Source organism: Theobroma cacao, chromosome 9 (genome assembly GCF_000208745.1).
Source record: "Theobroma cacao cultivar B97-61/B2 chromosome 9, Criollo_cocoa_genome_V2, whole genome shotgun sequence".
NCBI classification, from domain to species: domain Eukaryota; kingdom Viridiplantae; phylum Streptophyta; class Magnoliopsida; order Malvales; family Malvaceae; genus Theobroma; species Theobroma cacao.
In genome coordinates this window covers 2,691,299-2,708,612 of record NC_030858.1, presented here as the reverse complement: position 1 = coordinate 2,708,612, position 17,314 = coordinate 2,691,299, and the positions used below count along the sequence as shown (strand labels likewise).

At 33.2% G+C, this 17,314-nt stretch overlaps 3 protein-coding genes across 5 annotated transcripts; 1 reads left to right on the top strand and 2 right to left on the bottom strand.

Annotated features, from left to right (window-relative positions):
* On the top strand, positions 1,391 to 4,739 carry LOC18588055 (protein REVERSION-TO-ETHYLENE SENSITIVITY1). Of its 2 annotated transcripts, none has more exons than XM_007012210.2 (3): positions 1,391 to 1,727; positions 3,283 to 3,710; positions 3,943 to 4,739. In XM_007012210.2, the coding sequence occupies exons 2-3, from the start codon at positions 3,402 to 3,404 to the stop codon at positions 4,363 to 4,365; spliced, it is 732 nt and encodes a 243-aa protein (XP_007012272.2). In that variant the 5' UTR covers positions 1,391 to 1,727; positions 3,283 to 3,401; the 3' UTR covers positions 4,366 to 4,739. The 2 variants fall into 2 exon arrangements, with proteins under 2 accessions (XP_007012272.2, XP_007012273.2); XM_007012211.2 differs by having other exon boundaries at positions 1,449 to 1,727; positions 3,341 to 3,710.
* Positions 5,517 to 8,080, bottom strand: LOC18588054. Of its 2 annotated transcripts, none has more exons than XM_007012206.2 (6): positions 7,803 to 8,080; positions 7,099 to 7,169; positions 6,957 to 7,021; positions 6,368 to 6,877; positions 6,204 to 6,294; positions 5,517 to 5,894 (listed from the first exon to the last, which is right to left on the bottom strand). In XM_007012206.2, exons 1-6 carry the CDS (start codon positions 7,942 to 7,944, stop codon positions 5,808 to 5,810), a joined length of 966 nt encoding a protein of 321 aa, XP_007012268.2. In that variant the 5' UTR covers positions 7,945 to 8,080; the 3' UTR covers positions 5,517 to 5,807. The 2 variants fall into 2 exon arrangements, with proteins under 2 accessions (XP_007012268.2, XP_017983417.1); XM_018127928.1 differs by having other exon boundaries at positions 7,099 to 7,176; positions 7,803 to 8,032.
* LOC18588053 (calcineurin B-like protein 10) lies at positions 9,303 to 12,434 on the bottom strand. The gene is made up of 9 exons (XM_007012205.2): positions 12,125 to 12,434; positions 11,782 to 11,953; positions 11,404 to 11,486; positions 11,131 to 11,190; positions 10,584 to 10,692; positions 10,442 to 10,494; positions 10,236 to 10,316; positions 10,035 to 10,147; positions 9,303 to 9,865 (listed from the first exon to the last, which is right to left on the bottom strand). Exons 1-9 carry the CDS (start codon positions 12,152 to 12,154, stop codon positions 9,802 to 9,804), a joined length of 765 nt encoding a protein of 254 aa, XP_007012267.2. The 5' UTR covers positions 12,155 to 12,434; the 3' UTR covers positions 9,303 to 9,801.

The window sequence follows — 17,314 nt, the reverse complement described above, 5'->3', positions numbered from 1 at the left end:
CAAAGATTCTTATCTTCACAAGATATGTTTCCAACTCATGGAGAGAGAGAGAGAGAGAGAGAGAGAGAGAGAGGGTGAATAGCTGATGAATCATGAGAATATTGCTGTAACTCAAGACTGCCAAGTAAATATCCTGAGAACCCTTCAAGCTTCAAGCTTATACAAGCCATGGGGATCCTCTAAAATTGCATTGACTTTCATGTCAGCAAATGCCCCCCGACAACATTACTTTGTTCACTTCTATTTCCTAACTAGTTGCTCCTTAGGATGATCTCTCAGAAAAAGAAACAAGTGCTACAATCTCCTCAAAAAGCTTCCTTATCCAAGCAATGATCTGATTGAAGCCAACGTGTCTTTCTTGCAGGATCAGACAGGAGGGATACACATTTCAAATGGGAAAAAAAAAGGTTGAAACCAGAAAGTTCTTGGACGGTGCATGCACTTGATCATTCAAACCAAAAAGTTCTTGCGAAAGAAAAACTTAAATGCTCACGTTACATGCATTGTCCCTCTATACAGAATTTCAATATCATGTCATCCATCAAAATGTGATAAAGCTCACGTTCTTGGCGTGAAATATTATAATTAATAAAATATGAGGATATTTAACAATAAAAGATAGCATTTTCAAGAAAAATAAATGTGAAAATTATAAAGTTAGACGCAGCCTTGCAGCCCTCTTGCCCTTTTTTCTCTAGGTACGGTGGCTCGTAACGATTTCAAATGAAATATAAAGTGAAGGAGTGGCACCAACCATCTCTTCTATTAAACAATTATATATTTTGTCCGACATATTCTCCTCCCATGTCCGAACATTAAAATCACCCTGAATAAAATTTCCAGACAAAAGTGGAAAGAAAGGAGGAAAAGATGCTTTTCGATTTTATGGCCAACAATAATTATTGATCAGGTTGTGGCTAACTGTGAACCTGCCCCTCATCAACCCACATCCAGCTCAACGCTTAAAATCCAGCCAGATGTCATTGTAAAAGCAAGCAGCAACCAAAGAGGAAAACCCCAGCAGAGGTAAAAGATTTTTCATTTCCATGTTCTGGTGATACCATGGTAAATTAAAAATAAGTATATCTCTCTATCTGAATCTTCCTTGGGTTGAGACGACTGTTAAACCAGATTCCCCTAAAACTTACCTAGAACTTTCCCTAAAGCCTAACAAGTAGAACACCAAGTAACTCTTAACTCCAAAGCTAAAACTGGAACTGGGAACGAAAGGAAACCAGAAGATCTTGGTCAATAAGAACTAAGGGGTAACCTAAAATCTTTGTAGGCTGAGTTTAGAAAGAAAAGCAAATAAACAAAACATTAATTGAATATTAATTAAATAGATGTGAGGGAGGGTGGTGAGGGTCCCACCTGGAAGTGAAAATCCAGAATGGTTCATGCACCTTGCCCTTTTCCTGTCTTCTCTTCTCTTTCTAATTCCAAATCTAGGGAAATGTCTCACTAATTGATTTTTTTTAATTCTGATTAATTCCCAAAATTGGTTTTTTGTCAGAATATATCAAATCACTCTTGCTTCTTCGAAATGAACAACAGCAAAAACCAAAACCAAAAGCAAAAGGCCAAAGCAGTAACGTTTCTTCTTCCTTATCATTTCCTCTTTCTTGCCAACCTTCAAAGATCTTTGCTTTGTTTTCATTTTTCACCCCCTACCTTCTTTTTCCAAGCAATACACCACACCATCCCACAGCCTACTTTTTTTGCTGAAGGTTAGTGGTAAAACTTTCATCATTGGTTGAAAATTTTACATTTTTCTTTTGGTTTTCTTCTGTTCTGTTTTTTTTTTCTTGATTGAATATGCATTACATGGAGTTAGAGATCTTGTTTTGTTTTAATGTGTTGGGGTACAGTTTCTGGTTTTGCTTGGCTTGGCTGAAGAAATGATTTAGAATACATGCGAAGAGAAATTTGATTAGCGTTTTTGAGTTGATTGAATGGACGACTGTTAGGTGGAGAGAATGGGTTGTGAAAAAATTCATTTTTGCTGATTTCCCAGTAATAAAATGGAGCATTTTGGTGTTTAATTTGATTGGTTGACTGAAGGAAAAGGATCTGAGATATTGGATGCATGCTTTTAGGTAGATTATCTATTTGGAGCATTGCAGATTGCTATGCTGGCTGTAAAATATGCCCCCTTTTGTGCGCTTTTGATATTTACTAAGAGTTGTCATATAATTAGATAACTAAAGCTAAATGGAGATCTTTTCAAAGAAAGTGGGCATTGTGTCTGGTTTGAACATGAGGAAAAACTTCTTCTTCTTTTCAAAAGAACACTTTGAGATGCAAATTTTGCATTCCTCTGTGCCCCTGATATAGAAAGTTTTAATTGCTTTGGTTAGTGAATGGAGTCTTTCATGGTGGTTTTTAGTCATTAGAGAATTATGGAGATTTTACACGATTGGTGTTTTTTCCACTCATAATGTGGCTATTGTGCCAGTGACACCCTTGAGCTGAGGTTAACTTTGGCTACGGGGGAATTTCATTGCGATAATGAGTCCTTATATTTGTAAAGTCTAGACTGATGCTGCCAAAGACAGGAGAGATTATCTGGTTTGAGTTGAAATAGGTACAACCAAAGGGCCAAAACTTATGTTGGTTGAGGCTATAAGGATGATAATAAGATGGTATGTTAATCTGGTTTTGGTGACATTTCTATGTCTTGGGACTGAGTGTGAGTGTTGAAAAAGACAATAACATAGCATTTGATTAGGTGAATTGATAAAATTTAGGATTTATGAATGTTCCAGTATATTAAGGTAATGAATCTAAATTTAATTTAATGCCTTTTGGACCTTGATGGGCTTTAAATTTATACAAAGGTTGATGCGCTTGCTAAGATGCACTCATTTTGAAAATTAATTAGTTACTGGCATAATTCATTCACTCTGGAGAATTTATCAACAAAATGAAATATGAGGACTGTCAAATATAAGACTGTCGTACTTCAAGCATCAATTATGGAAAGTAAATGGCTTGGATATATGCCCAATTAGGAATGGCAGTGCAACTGCAATCTACAACAATGGAGTCCTTGTATGATAGTGAAGATGAAAGTATTGAATTTCAAAAATTCTATTTGCCAATCTGAATTTTTTTTATTCATTTATTTATGTTGATAATTATTCACCATATTGACATTTGGCAGTATTGCAATCTTAGCACAATTTATTACCTTTTCTTGTATGATGTTTACCTGCTGATATCATATAAGTTTTTCTTTTGATTTTTTTTTTCTAAAGTTACAGTATTATGTATTTATTGTAGATTGAGACTATTGTCTTTCTGACTGGATAATTGCATATCAAATTGAGAACAAGTCCAGTATGTCTGGGGGTGTTTTTTGAAATGGTGATGGTTCACCACCTAGATTTGCATAGAGCCATATGCCGCGTGGAAGACTTCCTATAATGGATCTAAAATCTGCTTATGATGTTGAGGATATGAGTTCTACATCTAGAATTCAGCATGACCTGTGGCCGCTAGATGAAATTGATCCAAAGAAGGCAAAGTTTCCTTGCTGCATAGTTTGGACTCCTCTCCCAGTTGTCTCATGGTTGGCACCTTTCATTGGACATGTTGGTATTTGCAGAGAGGATGGGGCAATTTTGGACTTTTCAGGGTCAAATTTTGTGAATGTTGAGGATTTTGCTTTTGGTGCTGGAGCTCGATATCTTCAACTTGATAGAGAAAAGGTACAGTTTGTGTAGATGCTCTGAATTGAACTTTTTATATCTCTCCATGCACACTTTGCCATCATGATACTACCTTATTTTTCCATACTAATCTCTTTCATGTTAAGCAATAATTCATTTCTGTTTCTCCCCTTATGCTTTTATGGGAGGTAGTTTTTCTTTTATTAAAGAGAAAGTTGGACTGCTTAAAACAAGTAGTTTGTGCATTGACTATTTTCTGTTGTGGAATTAGTGTTGCTTTCCCATAAACCTAGCTGGGCACACATGCAAGCATGGCTATCAGCACACGGAGTTTGGGACTGCAGTCACATGGGATGATGCCTTGCGGTCAAGTGTGCGTCACTTTGAGCACAAAAGCTACAACCTCTTCACATGCAACTCTCACTCATTTGTTGCCAATTGTCTAAACCGACTCTGCTATGGTGGATCAATGGATTGGAACATGGTAACTGTGGCAGCGCTAATACTTTTTAAGGGGCACTGGGTTGATATCATGTCAATAATAAGATCATTCCTCCCGTTCACAATGGTGCTCTGCCTGGGCTTAGTACTGATTGGCTGGCCATTCTTGGTTGGACTATTCTCATTCTCTCTCCTCCTTATGGGGTGGTTTCTGTTGGGCACTTATTGTATCAAAACCTTATTGGAATACTAGAGCTTTTTTCCACTAACGTTGAATTTTTGTTAGTTGAAAGAAGCACAGTTGGTACAGTTTGGTGTTTCTTCAAAAACTATGTTTATAATACCTGACAGAGAGTGGCAGTAGGTTTCATGTGGACCCAGCAAATGCCAAAAGATAAGGTTTTCCCCTTCATCAAGGAACTAAATTGTAGATTTGCTTCTTAAAGGGAAAGTGAACATTTAATTTAACACTAGAATTTTTTTTCTCTGGTGGTAAGTTCATGAAGTTTAGAGTCTGATTAGATCTTACATCAATGTCATTGGCTTACTAGATGTTGCTAAGATGTAATCTGATGCCATGACTACTTTATCAGCCTTCTCATTAGCAATAAGAAGAAAGTTGTAGCAGTTTTGCAATAAATGTGTTGGGCAACAGAGGAGAATAATCTCGTGCTCCATGAGCTAAAGCGGGATGCCATTTAGATTAGATGAGGTTCATTCTACGGTGCTTCCCAGCCTTAGAATCTGATTGAAACTTTGAATGTACTGAGTGAGATTTCATTCTGATGTAAACGCCACTGGAATAAGAGTGATAACTCATTTGAATATTGGAATTCCTTTCTACATCGAGAACGTGATGCAGCCGACCAAGTTTGAATGTAGCTCTCGTTTTGCAAGCCCGTTTATTTGAATGGGTGCCTTAATTTGGATATTTTTCTGAAATTGAACGCTCAGTGGAACCGCTTTCAAGATTAGTGAATGCATTTCAGGCAGAATATCAACAAATTCACCAACAGTGAACCCCAAAATGAGGGCAATTACGGGCATTAACTTGACATGTGAGCAACAACCAGCCTGTGCAGAGTGGTCGCTGGGGCTGCCATCCTTCTGCTTATGTTGGCCATATACACACAAGAAGCTACAGACCCCAGCTAACAGGGAGTCGCTAGCGAATCATAGGCTCAAGTTAAAAGCCATTCAGCTGCTTGGAGTTTCAGAACCTCGTAACTTGGTCACAAAGTTTAACCCCCAAGTATATATCCACTCTGCTTAGCAGAGACATTTTCAGACAGTAACAACTGAATAGATATAAGTTCGTTATTAGCATAATGTACTTCATTTTCCCAGAAATGTTGAGCAAAGCACAAATGAACAACAATCACAACAGTATTTGCACTCCGACTCTCCAGCCGCAAACCCATTTAATTAAGCAGATTGTAATCATATAATAAAGTTGAGATCAAAACTGCAATACAATCATTAAGGTTAACTGGCTGCTGTCAACAGTAACTGTAAGACCGTGTGGACTTACATGAAGACAATAGTCAACTTTAGTGAAAGTAAGATCAAGAAAAACATCATTAAAGAAAAAGGACTTCAGAAGTATGGAATTCATGATAAGCTTAAATCTTCGCTTATCCTTTATAATTAAATTAAAAAGTTGAATTTTAAGTCATAGAGACATGTAAATTCCTCCTATGCCCCATACTTGGGTGCCTTCCAAAGCTTAAATGCCATCTCATGCAGCAACCTATCAGCTGGTATGATGAGATTTCCAGATCGCTGCAACAAAAAAAAATGAACCTAAATATAATGAGCACAAGAAACTGAAACAAGTATTAAATCAGTAAAACCAATATGTTCCATATTCTGAATGAATTATGCATGCCAAAAAAAAAGGGTCTAAATTAAAAGCATAGGAATCAAGGTTATTTGTCATGTTGTACCACTTCACTAAGGGGTGACACTTCAAGCAAATAATATTGGAAAAGAGCAGGTTTGAAGACATGTAGTCAAAATTACTTCATAACCTAATCTAAGAAACTATTATAACTAGAGCTTTATAAAGTATCTCATGGTCTCAATTTTTACCTCTTTGAAATCTTCAAAAGAGAAAGTGTCTACCATATCTTTGCGGGTTACAGCATTCTGATATTGAGCAACTAACATGGGACTATAGTGCCTGTTGTCATAAATTAGTTAAATACCCACAAAATGTCAAAATGCAGAACAAGAATCCACAAAGTGTTACTTACCGAACATCATTTCTTGGACTTTCTCCTCTCATGGTGTAACTCTGTTGAGGAAAGAGTGCTGAAAGAGGAGAATCATTCTCATAGTTGTGGCTCAATATTGACAAACCAGGATCATCAGCCCTTGACACATTCCCATAGCCCATAATGAGGGACAAGTATAGACGGGAAGCAATTTCAGTTCCAGGTTGTGCTATAAGCATAATAGCACCAATTAGAGCATTCATGAATTCCATGTCACCTACTGTACCTTTGCCTTTTTCAGCATTCAAATTCTCCCCAGATCCAATGTGCACAATTACTAAATCAAACTGGCTGGCATTTAATATCCTCCCTTCTTGGAATCCAAGTAAGGCCAGCAATTCAGAAGCCAAATAATCAGTCGACTGTGCAGAGGGAAAATTGATATTTTCAAATAATCCATCCAAATGCAACACATCAAAGCCAAGTTTTCCTCCAAAAGATTTCAAACTAGAACTGTTAGTCAGTAGAGCAGCTCTCATTCCCATGAACCTGAAGTGAGATTATGAAGCGTGTTGGTTGGAATATTCTCATAGCTAATGATTAAAACCAAGCAAGTGCATGATAATACCTCTCTGACATGGTTGGAATCAAAGATGACTTCTGAGACTTTGCTTCTGTAGAAAGTTGCCCGTTCTGACAAAACCAAAGAGCAGTAGAGAATTCATCATGAAATTTTACTGTTGAACTACTTAGAGTAATATGTATCTCACCTTGTTGAAATATGCCTCGCATGCATCCATCAGTACTGCAAACTCTCTTACTATCCTATCATCCTCGCTTTCTGCAATCTAAATCCAAGTAAATCCCAATAATGGTGGATGAATAACAACAATCAGAAATGTAAAAAGAAGCATGAACTTAATTACTAATTAAGGAGAGGGGAGCAAGTTAAAAGATGGTATCTGAATATCATGACTGCTTGAAATCAAACAAATAAATACAACTAGGCATGATAAGGTTCTAAACATTGAAGACAACGTGAATAGAGATGAATCAGCAATTTAATGGAGCAAAGACTTAAACTTCTACATTAGACTAGCTAATTTGAAAACTACAAAAGAACCCATAAGCTTATTCTGTCAATCACCACAGTCCTTACTTTCAAGTCAATCTGTGTAACCTCCATGTATCAAATAAACGAACGATAAACAAAGCATTCCATTGTCACATCAATCCCTCCCAAACAATTCAATTTGCTTATTAAAGCACAAATGACATAATATTTCACTAAAAACAGCCGAACCAATTATAAAAGGTGGTATCTTCCCCGGCAATCAAAAAAAAAAAGGCAAGGGAATCAATCTTTCCATGTGGGTGCAAATTAAAGAGGTTATATCTCAAAGACCCATTGTCTAAATTTAGAGTAGAAGATTGAAAAAGAAAATTGACAAGGAATTGAAAAGAGAGAGTGAACCTGAAGGCGGACCGTTAGGGAGGCTCAAGAAACCACAGTTGGCTTTAGATGCGAGAGAGTGAAGATGGGCATGTGATGGCTCAATGAAACGGGCCAACCCGTCCCCGTATAAGATCAATCCTCGGCTTGGCTTGTCCGCCATTGCTGTTACCCAAAGCTCAAAACACAGACGTGAAACCAAGAAGAAAAAAGAGATGGAAGGGGAAGCAGGAGAATCCCCTTTCCTTGAGAAGCGTGAAGGTTTATATAGGGAGAATATTTTACACGTGGACTTCGTAAGTGTGGGGAAATAGCAAGAACTTGATGCCTCTTTATCTTTATCTAATTATTTATTTTATCTATACGTTTGAAATTGATATCAACAGTAAATAAACTATTTATTTTAGAAATTGAAATCAACAGTATTTACTTTTAACTGCAAAGTTCAAAAAGTCTTCAAAAGGATATTTTAATTTTTCTTATTTCTTTAATTTTAACATATTTTTTTTAAAAAAATCTGTTTATCCTTCTTTTAAAAATTTTAATAAAAAATTTAAAAAATTTTAATTTAAAGATTCAAAAACTGAATGACTTTTTTATTAAAAATAAATTTTTTATTCAATAACTGATATTTCAAATTTGATGATATCAAATTAACAGATTAATTTTTTATCCGTGATTACTAATTTTGTTAAAAAAAATTTCTACAAAATTTGTTTTTTTAAGAATAGGGTTTAGGTCAATCCAAAAAAAAAAAAGGTTTAGGTGGCATAAAAAATTTTGACCTAATTACAATAGATTAAAAGTTTTAATTTTTTTGTCAAATATTGAATTTTATTGAGTATCAAAGTGAGACAAATTACAATATTTATAAATTCTGTATTAAAATTTTATTATTTTCATTTTTTTGTCAAATATTGAATTTTATTAAATATTAAAATCAATTTTATTAAGTTTTGAAAGAGAGTATGAGCAAATTTTTTTAAGAGGGTATTTGTGTTTTAAAATATTTATATAATGTTGATTAACAGTATTTATATAATTAAAAGATCAAAAACATCACTCTGAAGTAAAAAAATTTTAAATTATTTTGAAGGAACTTTTAACCTCTACAGAAAAGGGGAACACAGATACCGGAGAAAGAAAATCAAGTCACACGGCCATGAGCTGCATGTTCATAGCCTGATATTATTCCCATTTGGAGAATCAATCTCATAATAAAGAACAGCTATAAATAGTTATGAACTAGTTTAAAAGAGACGATTTTTCTCATTACAAGAAAGCTTTATTGGTTTTCACTGCATATTGTGCCCTTGTTAGCCACACAAGGCTATAAAGTTCACCATCCCATTCCTTTCTTACATCAACAAGGTTTGATTCAACTGCAGCAAAGGACCCTTAACATGGTAAAAGAATGTATGACAGTCAAACTTTTTACTTCATTTTAGTGACATGATCTCCAATCCACTCTTTCCTCCATGGATATTTTTGATTGTGTGGCATGGATATCTCTCCTTTAGCGCCACCTAGCTGATCATCAGTTCGGCTAAAGTAGGCCTCAGGAAGAGATTTCAAGAGCAAGGCAGTTCACAGAGATTTCAAAGTAATAAGATAACACACCAGAATTAATGTAGGCATTCCGGACGGACCAGATCACACATTCGCACTAGCTAACATTTGATTGGCAGGGAGAAATTACTTGTACAAGGCAACCGAAAGCTGAGAAAACTATCCTACGCAAGCTCATTACAAAATCCACTCAATCTGTAATCTATCCACTGTACAACATAGACAGTTGCTACATTCGGTCATAAAAAAAAATGCCTGCAGAGCTTAATCAAAAAGATTTGGTTACTATCACTTCCTAGTGTTGCTTCAATGAAATGGAGACATGTTGTTTCTTCATGTCCCGCAATGAGACATGAATCAAAGCCTTTCGATAGCAGGATCTACTAACTAAATATTCTTTTACCGGGTTTACATCATACTGAACTTCACAGCACATTGGTCTAAAATCGCTTCACACTATTGAGTCCTCAATTTCAGTGTTGAAAACAAAACTGGGAAATACAGTGGTGATGTCCCTGAAGAATGAGAAGAACATAAAAGAATGAGCTAGATAATTAAGTTACCATGGATATTCAAGGGGTCAAGCAAACAATTAGAGATCATTGAAAGAAGAGGGATTTTGACTATGCATGCAATATTGGAAAAGGAACAAGTAGTGAAAGAACATAGGAGCTAGTCACACACTTCAAATGAGGAAGAGTCATGTTCTTTAAAACGCTGGGATTACGAAGCACAAATGCTTTCCATTCTTCTTTGTTGATTCTACCATCCTTGTCAGCATCAGCATCAGCAAATGTCTGCAGAAAAGATGAAGATCCTGTAAGTATCAAAATGCTGCAGAATTCACACCAATGACAGCAAAGAACTAAACTTCAGCGAGCTCACTTTGTCAATGATAGCCTCAAGAAGGTCATCTGACAATTTCATGTCAGATTCCTTCAAAATGGCAATTACCATTTGCTTAACCTGTACTCAACCAAAAGCTCATTAGCTAAAAATCCAACCATTAAGTAGGAAATGCATCAAGTATGAGTAATTTACAGAACATTAAATTCATGTAGAACTGCTAGCTTTAACGGAGTTTTACATACTTCGTCCCGCTCAATAAACCCTGTTTGTCTCAGATCATACAACCTAAATGCAACTGCAAGAAATTAACAAGAACATAGATAAGACACAGATATAAATCGTTCTTTATTGCTACAAAGAAAATGGTTTCTCTTGAACCCTTACAATCAATTTTATCTTCTACAGGGGCAGAGGGATGAAACACGTTGAGCGAATGGACAAATTCGTCAAATTCAATGACACCATTTTTCTTCTCGTCGAAAAGATCAAAAACCTACAAATAGACAAGATGATTAGGGGCAGGAATGAAAATAAAGATTCGAAGGAAAACTTCTTTATAACATTAAAACAAATCATAAAGAAGAAAGAAAATCTTCTATTTCTAGTTCTAAAAGAACTGACTAATTATTCTTATGTGAAAGACACACCAACTTATCTCTGGACTGGTTCAAGTGCTCAACTACTGTTGCTCTTAGTTTAGTTTAAGAATTTGAAATGAAATCAAAGGAACTGGTCACCAATTAATTACAGTAACAACAAGACATAAAATGAACTCGATTTAGTAAAATCACAACTATTAGAATTCCCCAAATGCTAGCTGAACAATTGAGCTCCCCTTTACATTATACTATGATTGGGTCCAATGATCAACCAGGGGAGAATAGAAGAAAGTACATAATAGAAGAAACTGATATTGTTGCAAGAGATTTACCCTGTCAAGGAAAAGATTCTCGCCAGATGGAGTCTGGAGCAATGCCAACCGAAGCTCTTCCTATAACATAAAAAGAATTTAGACAATCATTAACATTTTAACATTTATTGAAATCCTTCAATGACCTAATTGTAAACAAATTCTGACACATCAGCTTGAAGCAATGCCATTCATAGAAAATAATTAAGCCATGAAAAGAAAAGTCATAGATTACAAAACATACGAACTACAACAAAGTTTATGACACCAATTTGCCTCAGAATTTCACTTTACCTTGTGAATCAATCCATCATCAATAATTGAGCTACTCAACTTCTTGAACAGTTCGTACAGCGCCTCCACTTCATTCACCGTAACTGCACCATAAGTTCATAACCAGTAAGAAAACCATTCAACCTATTACTTCAAAGTGACGAAACTGCCATGTTTGCTTACTCGAAAGAGGCTGGGAAAGAAAAAGTAAAAACTGTAATTTTTCATGTTTCACAGTAACTCCCTGAACATGTACTTTTTTTCCTTGAAATACCAGAAAACCAAATTAACAGTAGATATAGCAAATATTTAAAAAGACAAAAACCGTAAAAAATCTCAATAATTAATACTTTTTTAAAGAATAAAATAAAGAAGATATGAAATGAGAGACAGAAGTACAATGGGATTCATTGGCAAGACGGGCAAGATCTGTGAACCCATAACGGCATTTCTTGAAACAGGGCTGGTATTCAAAACAATTGGCCATTGAAAAAATCAAGAAATTGATCACTGCAATAAACGGCATGAAAGCTGCACAGATCCGCTCTCCCATGGTTAGGGAGCTCGACCCCTGTTCATCACAATCAAATGCACAAAATAGGCACTAAAACAAAACCATTAAGAAAACCAAAAAAAAAAAAACAAGAGCACCCTTCCGTAGCCAGCCCAAAAAAAAAAACTGCAACTTGAGAGGTAATTTCAATGATTACACAAAGAAGAAAGATGGGTAATAAGGGAATACAAAGGACTTGTTTCTGTTGGTCGAATCCATGGTTTCAGACAACCACACATCAGAAACAGATAGCCTTTATTTTTGTTTTCTTGACTCTCTTTTCCTTCTCAGTAGTTATCTGCTAAACTTTCTGTCTCTGGAACCAAGACCGAGTACTGATATTTGAGCGTTAACGAGCGTATTGAATACTCTCCCGACAAGTGATTTGGCAGGCTTCGGAGGGTACATTTGATTGAGAAGGCCCGAGAACACCACGAGGAATAAAAATGGAAACACGAAGCTTCAATATATACGGAAGCTGAAACGAAGGATAAACAAGTTATACCGTGAATTTTGTTCTCGTTGTTTTGATTTGATCGACTTCGTGACGTTGCGTTGGCTGACAGTGAAACAATAAACTGGCACGTAGGAGGACAGCTATGGCCCTACGTGTCATCTTTTGTAAAAATTTATTATTTAGAAACCTCAACCTTATTTTTCTCTAATTGCACAAACCTCCCAATGACGTCTGTCTTTAGAATTTAATTATCACATTAAATTTTTTATTATTACAATTAAATATGAAATATTATTATAATAATTGGTTTTGTTAACAAATCCTCTCAGTAGAATAGTTATTACCAAAATCCCTTAAATAAATCTACTAAACTAACTCTAAACCACTTACATTTAATTGATTTTTTTTATTTGTTTGCCAAGTGGCTATTTGAGTTTTCCTAAAATATACACATTTGATGTTTGATTTTTCTTAAAGATTGGATTATTAATTGGTTTTTCATGTTATGCAAATAGATTACGAAACTTGATAATTATTAATCTTGTGGTGGCATTTGGTATTTTATAAAAAATGGGATTATTAATAATGTGATTACTAAAAAGATAATTTTGTAACATTTGATATAACATGAGAAATTGATGATTGCATGAAATATGATTGTTGAAAAAATTACATTATAGTGTTTAGTTTGAAAGCACCTTACTAAAAATATAATGTAAATTTGTAAAACTATCCTTATGTATAAAAATATAAAATTAAATAAACTTACCTTCTTTTTAAGTTTTCAAATTTTATCCTTTAAAAAATAAATAATAACATGAAAAATAACATAATATTTTGAATATTATTTATTAAAATATTAAAATATGTGAAGTTACTAAATTTTTATTTTTATAATTAATAAATATAAATATTAAAAATAATTATTTTTTTATAATAATGCCTAGAATTATTACAACAATAATACAAAAAAAATTAAAGAGATTTCTATTTTTTTTTTGTCTTTGAACTTATTTGGCTAATGATTTTTTTAAAAAAAAATAGTAAATGTTTTTAATAATATATATATATATATATATATTAGGAAGAAGTTTATAATTTTAATTGTTTAAATAAAACAATATAAAAAATAAAGATAGATTAAACCAATAAAATTCAAAGTGGTAATAAGTTCATATTAAGTTTATATTTGAATTGTTTAAATAAATATAATTTATTTTCATATAATATTTAAAAAAAGATTTAAATCAACAAAATTTTTAATTGTTCAAGAGCATAGTTAAGGTTCAATCCCTTTTAAAAGCATACAATATATTTTATACGTATTTATTTATAAACAGGTGTTGACTTAACATAATTGATGAATTTTAGTGAAATTTATGTAAAATAAGAGTTTTAATAAATAAAAATAATATTTTATGAGTTTAATCGGATGTAATAATAAAAAATTATTTTAAAAATGTGATAAGTGTTTTTCATTTTAAGAATTTTAGTCAATTTCCACGAGGCAAAAATATTTTTCCTTTTCTTTTTCTCTTTCCCTTCCTTTTCTTCTCTCTTTAATCCTCTTTCCCTTCATGCTGACTTCTCGGGTTTTGGCCTAACTTGTGAATGAATAGTTTTGTTGTACAGGGGTTCCTTGGTTTTTATGTCCTGTTGACTAGATCTTCTGAGAGGTTGAGTGAGGTTATGCTAACCTCTGCGATTGTTGGGGATTGTAAATGATTTTTATGTTGCGGCTACTGTAAGCACATTGCAATGAGAAGACATTTCCTTAGTTTTTCTTGTACCAAACGTTGGGATGTCTTCACATATAATTAAATTACAGGGGAAGTATCCCTCTTGCAACATTCCAAAATTTCCTCTTACATTCTGTTTTTTATTTTCTCAATTATTTGGCTAACTACTACTTTGAAGATGACATCTTTGAAAATTTGGTACATATTTAAACTTTAATGTTCTGTGCAAATTTTTTATATTTTCTTGTAATGCAAGCATTTTAAATTAAGAAGGTATACAAATGAAATGTGAAACCATATATTATTTTCACTTTTGAAAAAAATAAAATTTCAGTCAAATTTTCAAATTTATTGTTTGTAATTTTATGAATCTTTTTGTTTAAGTGTATAGATATATTGTCATTAACCTTAACAACAATAAAACATTCGAGCATTTAACTCATTGATTGATTAATGATCTCTTTTTTTAAAAAATAAAATTCAAATCTCCTTTCTTATAATTATAACACAAAAAAAGCCTTAACAACAACACAACAGGATTTAATTACTTAAAAACAATGTAATGTTTTAATCTAGACTCATTAAAGCACACAAATTTTTTATGTAAATTATATTCTTCTAATTACATTTAAACAACAATGAGATAGTGAAAGCATACGTTGTTGTCACTAGAGAGAAACTTATTAATTGAGCTTAATAAAAAAATTATATAAATAACTTATGGATTTGAATTATAGTCCGAGGAAGAACTGGAGAATCACTTAAAGCTTCTGAACCAATCATCTTTCGCTTTTGTTAATGAGGAGAAATAAAATAAATACAAATATTTGTCCAAGATTAGTGTGGAAATATTTTTTTATTAGCAATAATGCAAGCACTAATTAATTTGATTTAAATTAAAATACGGTGGCCACAGGTGTTTTGCCCGCATTAATTATTTGGTTTCGTGGTTAATAACAACCGATTGCTTGGTGGTATCATTTTATCCTTTTAGGACATTACTTGGCGTTATAATTAAGCGCAGCCGACCATAGCTTGTGCATATGATCCGGTTACCACTTACAAAAATAGGCCATGCAATTTTCTATGCGGTAAGCTTAATTAGAGTCACTGATGATCATAATTAATTTTCAATTAATATTAATCATTTGGTTTTGAGGCCTAGTTAAAGCAGGAGGACCAATTAAGTCCGATATCGAATAGGAGAACTATTGTTCAAATGCCAATCATTTATGGGATTAACATGGTAATCTAACTTTTTGAATTAACATGATTGGAAGCATCTTTTCTTTTTCTTTTATTTTACTTCTCTGGGTCCAAAGATATACTTAATTTGTCACCTTCGATTTACATGTCCGGATATGATAATCATTTGAAATTTTTAATTTAAATGTTTTAAAGAAAAATTATTTTATACACTATTGTTGAAACTTTAACATTTTACAGACAAGATTAGAGGTTGCTACATACTTCATTAGGATACCTGTATAAAAAAAAAAAGTCATTTAATAAGATATTAATCTTGCTAATTCTATTGATGATATGTAGAATAATAATTGAAATTTGTATATAAAAGAATTTTAGTTAATCCAAATTTGTGGACTAATAATCCAAATGGAACATTAGTTGATACATTAGCTAATTTGTACATAAAAATAAGACAAACCCAAAGTTGCAATCACCGACACAAGCCTATAAGTATCGTCATGTTGTGATATAAACGTTTGAATAAAGCGAATAATGGCTCTAGAAATTAAAATTGCGTACAGGTAGATTTACTGCGGTGTTGATTACGTCAACATTTTGAAGAACTTCCACTATGTATGATAACATTGTCAAATTGAGATGACTAGGAGTATAATACGTCGTCAAATTTGCAATACAAAGCCATTGGAAATTCAGCATCGCATTATCATTATTATAAACTTGACCTTGAATACCATCCCAACTTCACCATTAATGAAAGATTGAACAAAAAATGTATGGCAGGTTTACACGTTTTTGCTTCTATAATCCGTATAACATTTCAAAATCCACATTGCCGTTATTGTTTGGATAAAATGCCCAACCAAAGAGTTGATTTCGCTTTGGGCATTATGGCTTGATAATCTTGATAAGGTTTCGATGAAGAAAAAACGTAAGAATCCATACTAGGACGGTTGTAGATAAGGGATGACGGGGCCCTTTCATTTGGAAGGATAATGACCCCAAATTTTTGAGGCATTTTAGTATACCATGATGCTGCTATGTCTGATCTACTTCTCTCGTTTTCCTTTTTTTTTTTTTGGGATATATAGATGGATATAGGATTTTATTTTCGGGAGAAACTAAAATTGACTAAATCGTTATTATAAAATAACTGATCAAAATCAACCGATTATAAAAAAAATTGATCAAATTAAAATCGATCATGATTCGATTAGTTTCAATCGATTATTAATTTTGTAAAATTTAGATTAATAATTTAAAAACGTTCGCTTAATCATAAAGCATCTCGTACACTTAGATATATATACTTCTCAGTTATAGTACTTAAATTCAATATTGTGTCTATAATAATGACTTAAATTTTGATGATTTGCAAGAGAAATACACACACATATATAAGTTAATATTATTTTAAACTTTGTATTTGAAAAAGAATGAATGTAGAATCCTTAAGACAGCCTTCATATGATTTCACATATCAAATAAATATAAAATTTAAATTTCTATGTGAGTTTTGTCTAATTTTATATTTTTTTGATTTGTTTAGGGTTCTTATGTATGTATTCGATTTAGTAATTATAATTTTTAGGGTAAAACACATTCATATTTTTAATTTTTGATCATAATTACACATAAATTTATTAATATTTAAAATAAACAGTATGCTCTAAACGTTTAAACAGTGTTAATGTCTCATGAAATGTCTAAAATATTTTCTTTTTCACTATTTTTTTTTCTCTTTGATCGATTGACAACGCTCCCTTACATTGACTAATCACCCTGCAACCGAATCTAGTATAGAAATGCCAAATTTGATCGGATCTCCTCAGGAGAGCATGAGATTTAACCATGCACCCCATATCTCAAACTCCCATGGGGAGCATCAGATGGGGAGCACCGAATCAATGCTCCCTTGGAGAGCATTGCCAACGGCGAGGTGGTCGAATAGAGAGCTTTGTTTTTTTGAAAGGAGAG

Coding starts and splice junctions, on each gene's coding strand:
- LOC18588055 (XM_007012210.2), top strand. CDS start 3,402: ATGCCGCGTGGAAGACTTCCTATAATGGATCTAAAATCTGCTTATGAT. Junction 3,711..3,942: donor TTCAACTTGATAGAGAAAAG/GTACAGTTTGTG, acceptor TTGTGGAATTAG/TGTTGCTTTCCCATAAACCT.
- LOC18588054 (XM_007012206.2), bottom strand. CDS start 7,944: ATGGCGGACAAGCCAAGCCGAGGATTGATCTTATACGGGGACGGGTTG. Junction 6,878..6,956: donor ATTCCAACCATGTCAGAGAG/GTATTATCATGC, acceptor ATCTCACTTCAG/GTTCATGGGAATGAGAGCTG. Junction 6,295..6,367: donor AGTCCAAGAAATGATGTTCG/GTAAGTAACACT, acceptor TTATGACAACAG/GCACTATAGTCCCATGTTAG.
- LOC18588053 (XM_007012205.2), bottom strand. CDS start 12,154: ATGGATTCGACCAACAGAAACAAGTCCTTT. Junction 11,954..12,124: donor CCAACAGAAACAAGTCCTTT/GTATTCCCTTAT, acceptor TGTGATGAACAG/GGGTCGAGCTCCCTAACCAT. Junction 10,495..10,583: donor TGTAGAAGATAAAATTGATT/GTAAGGGTTCAA, acceptor AATTTCTTGCAG/TTGCATTTAGGTTGTATGAT.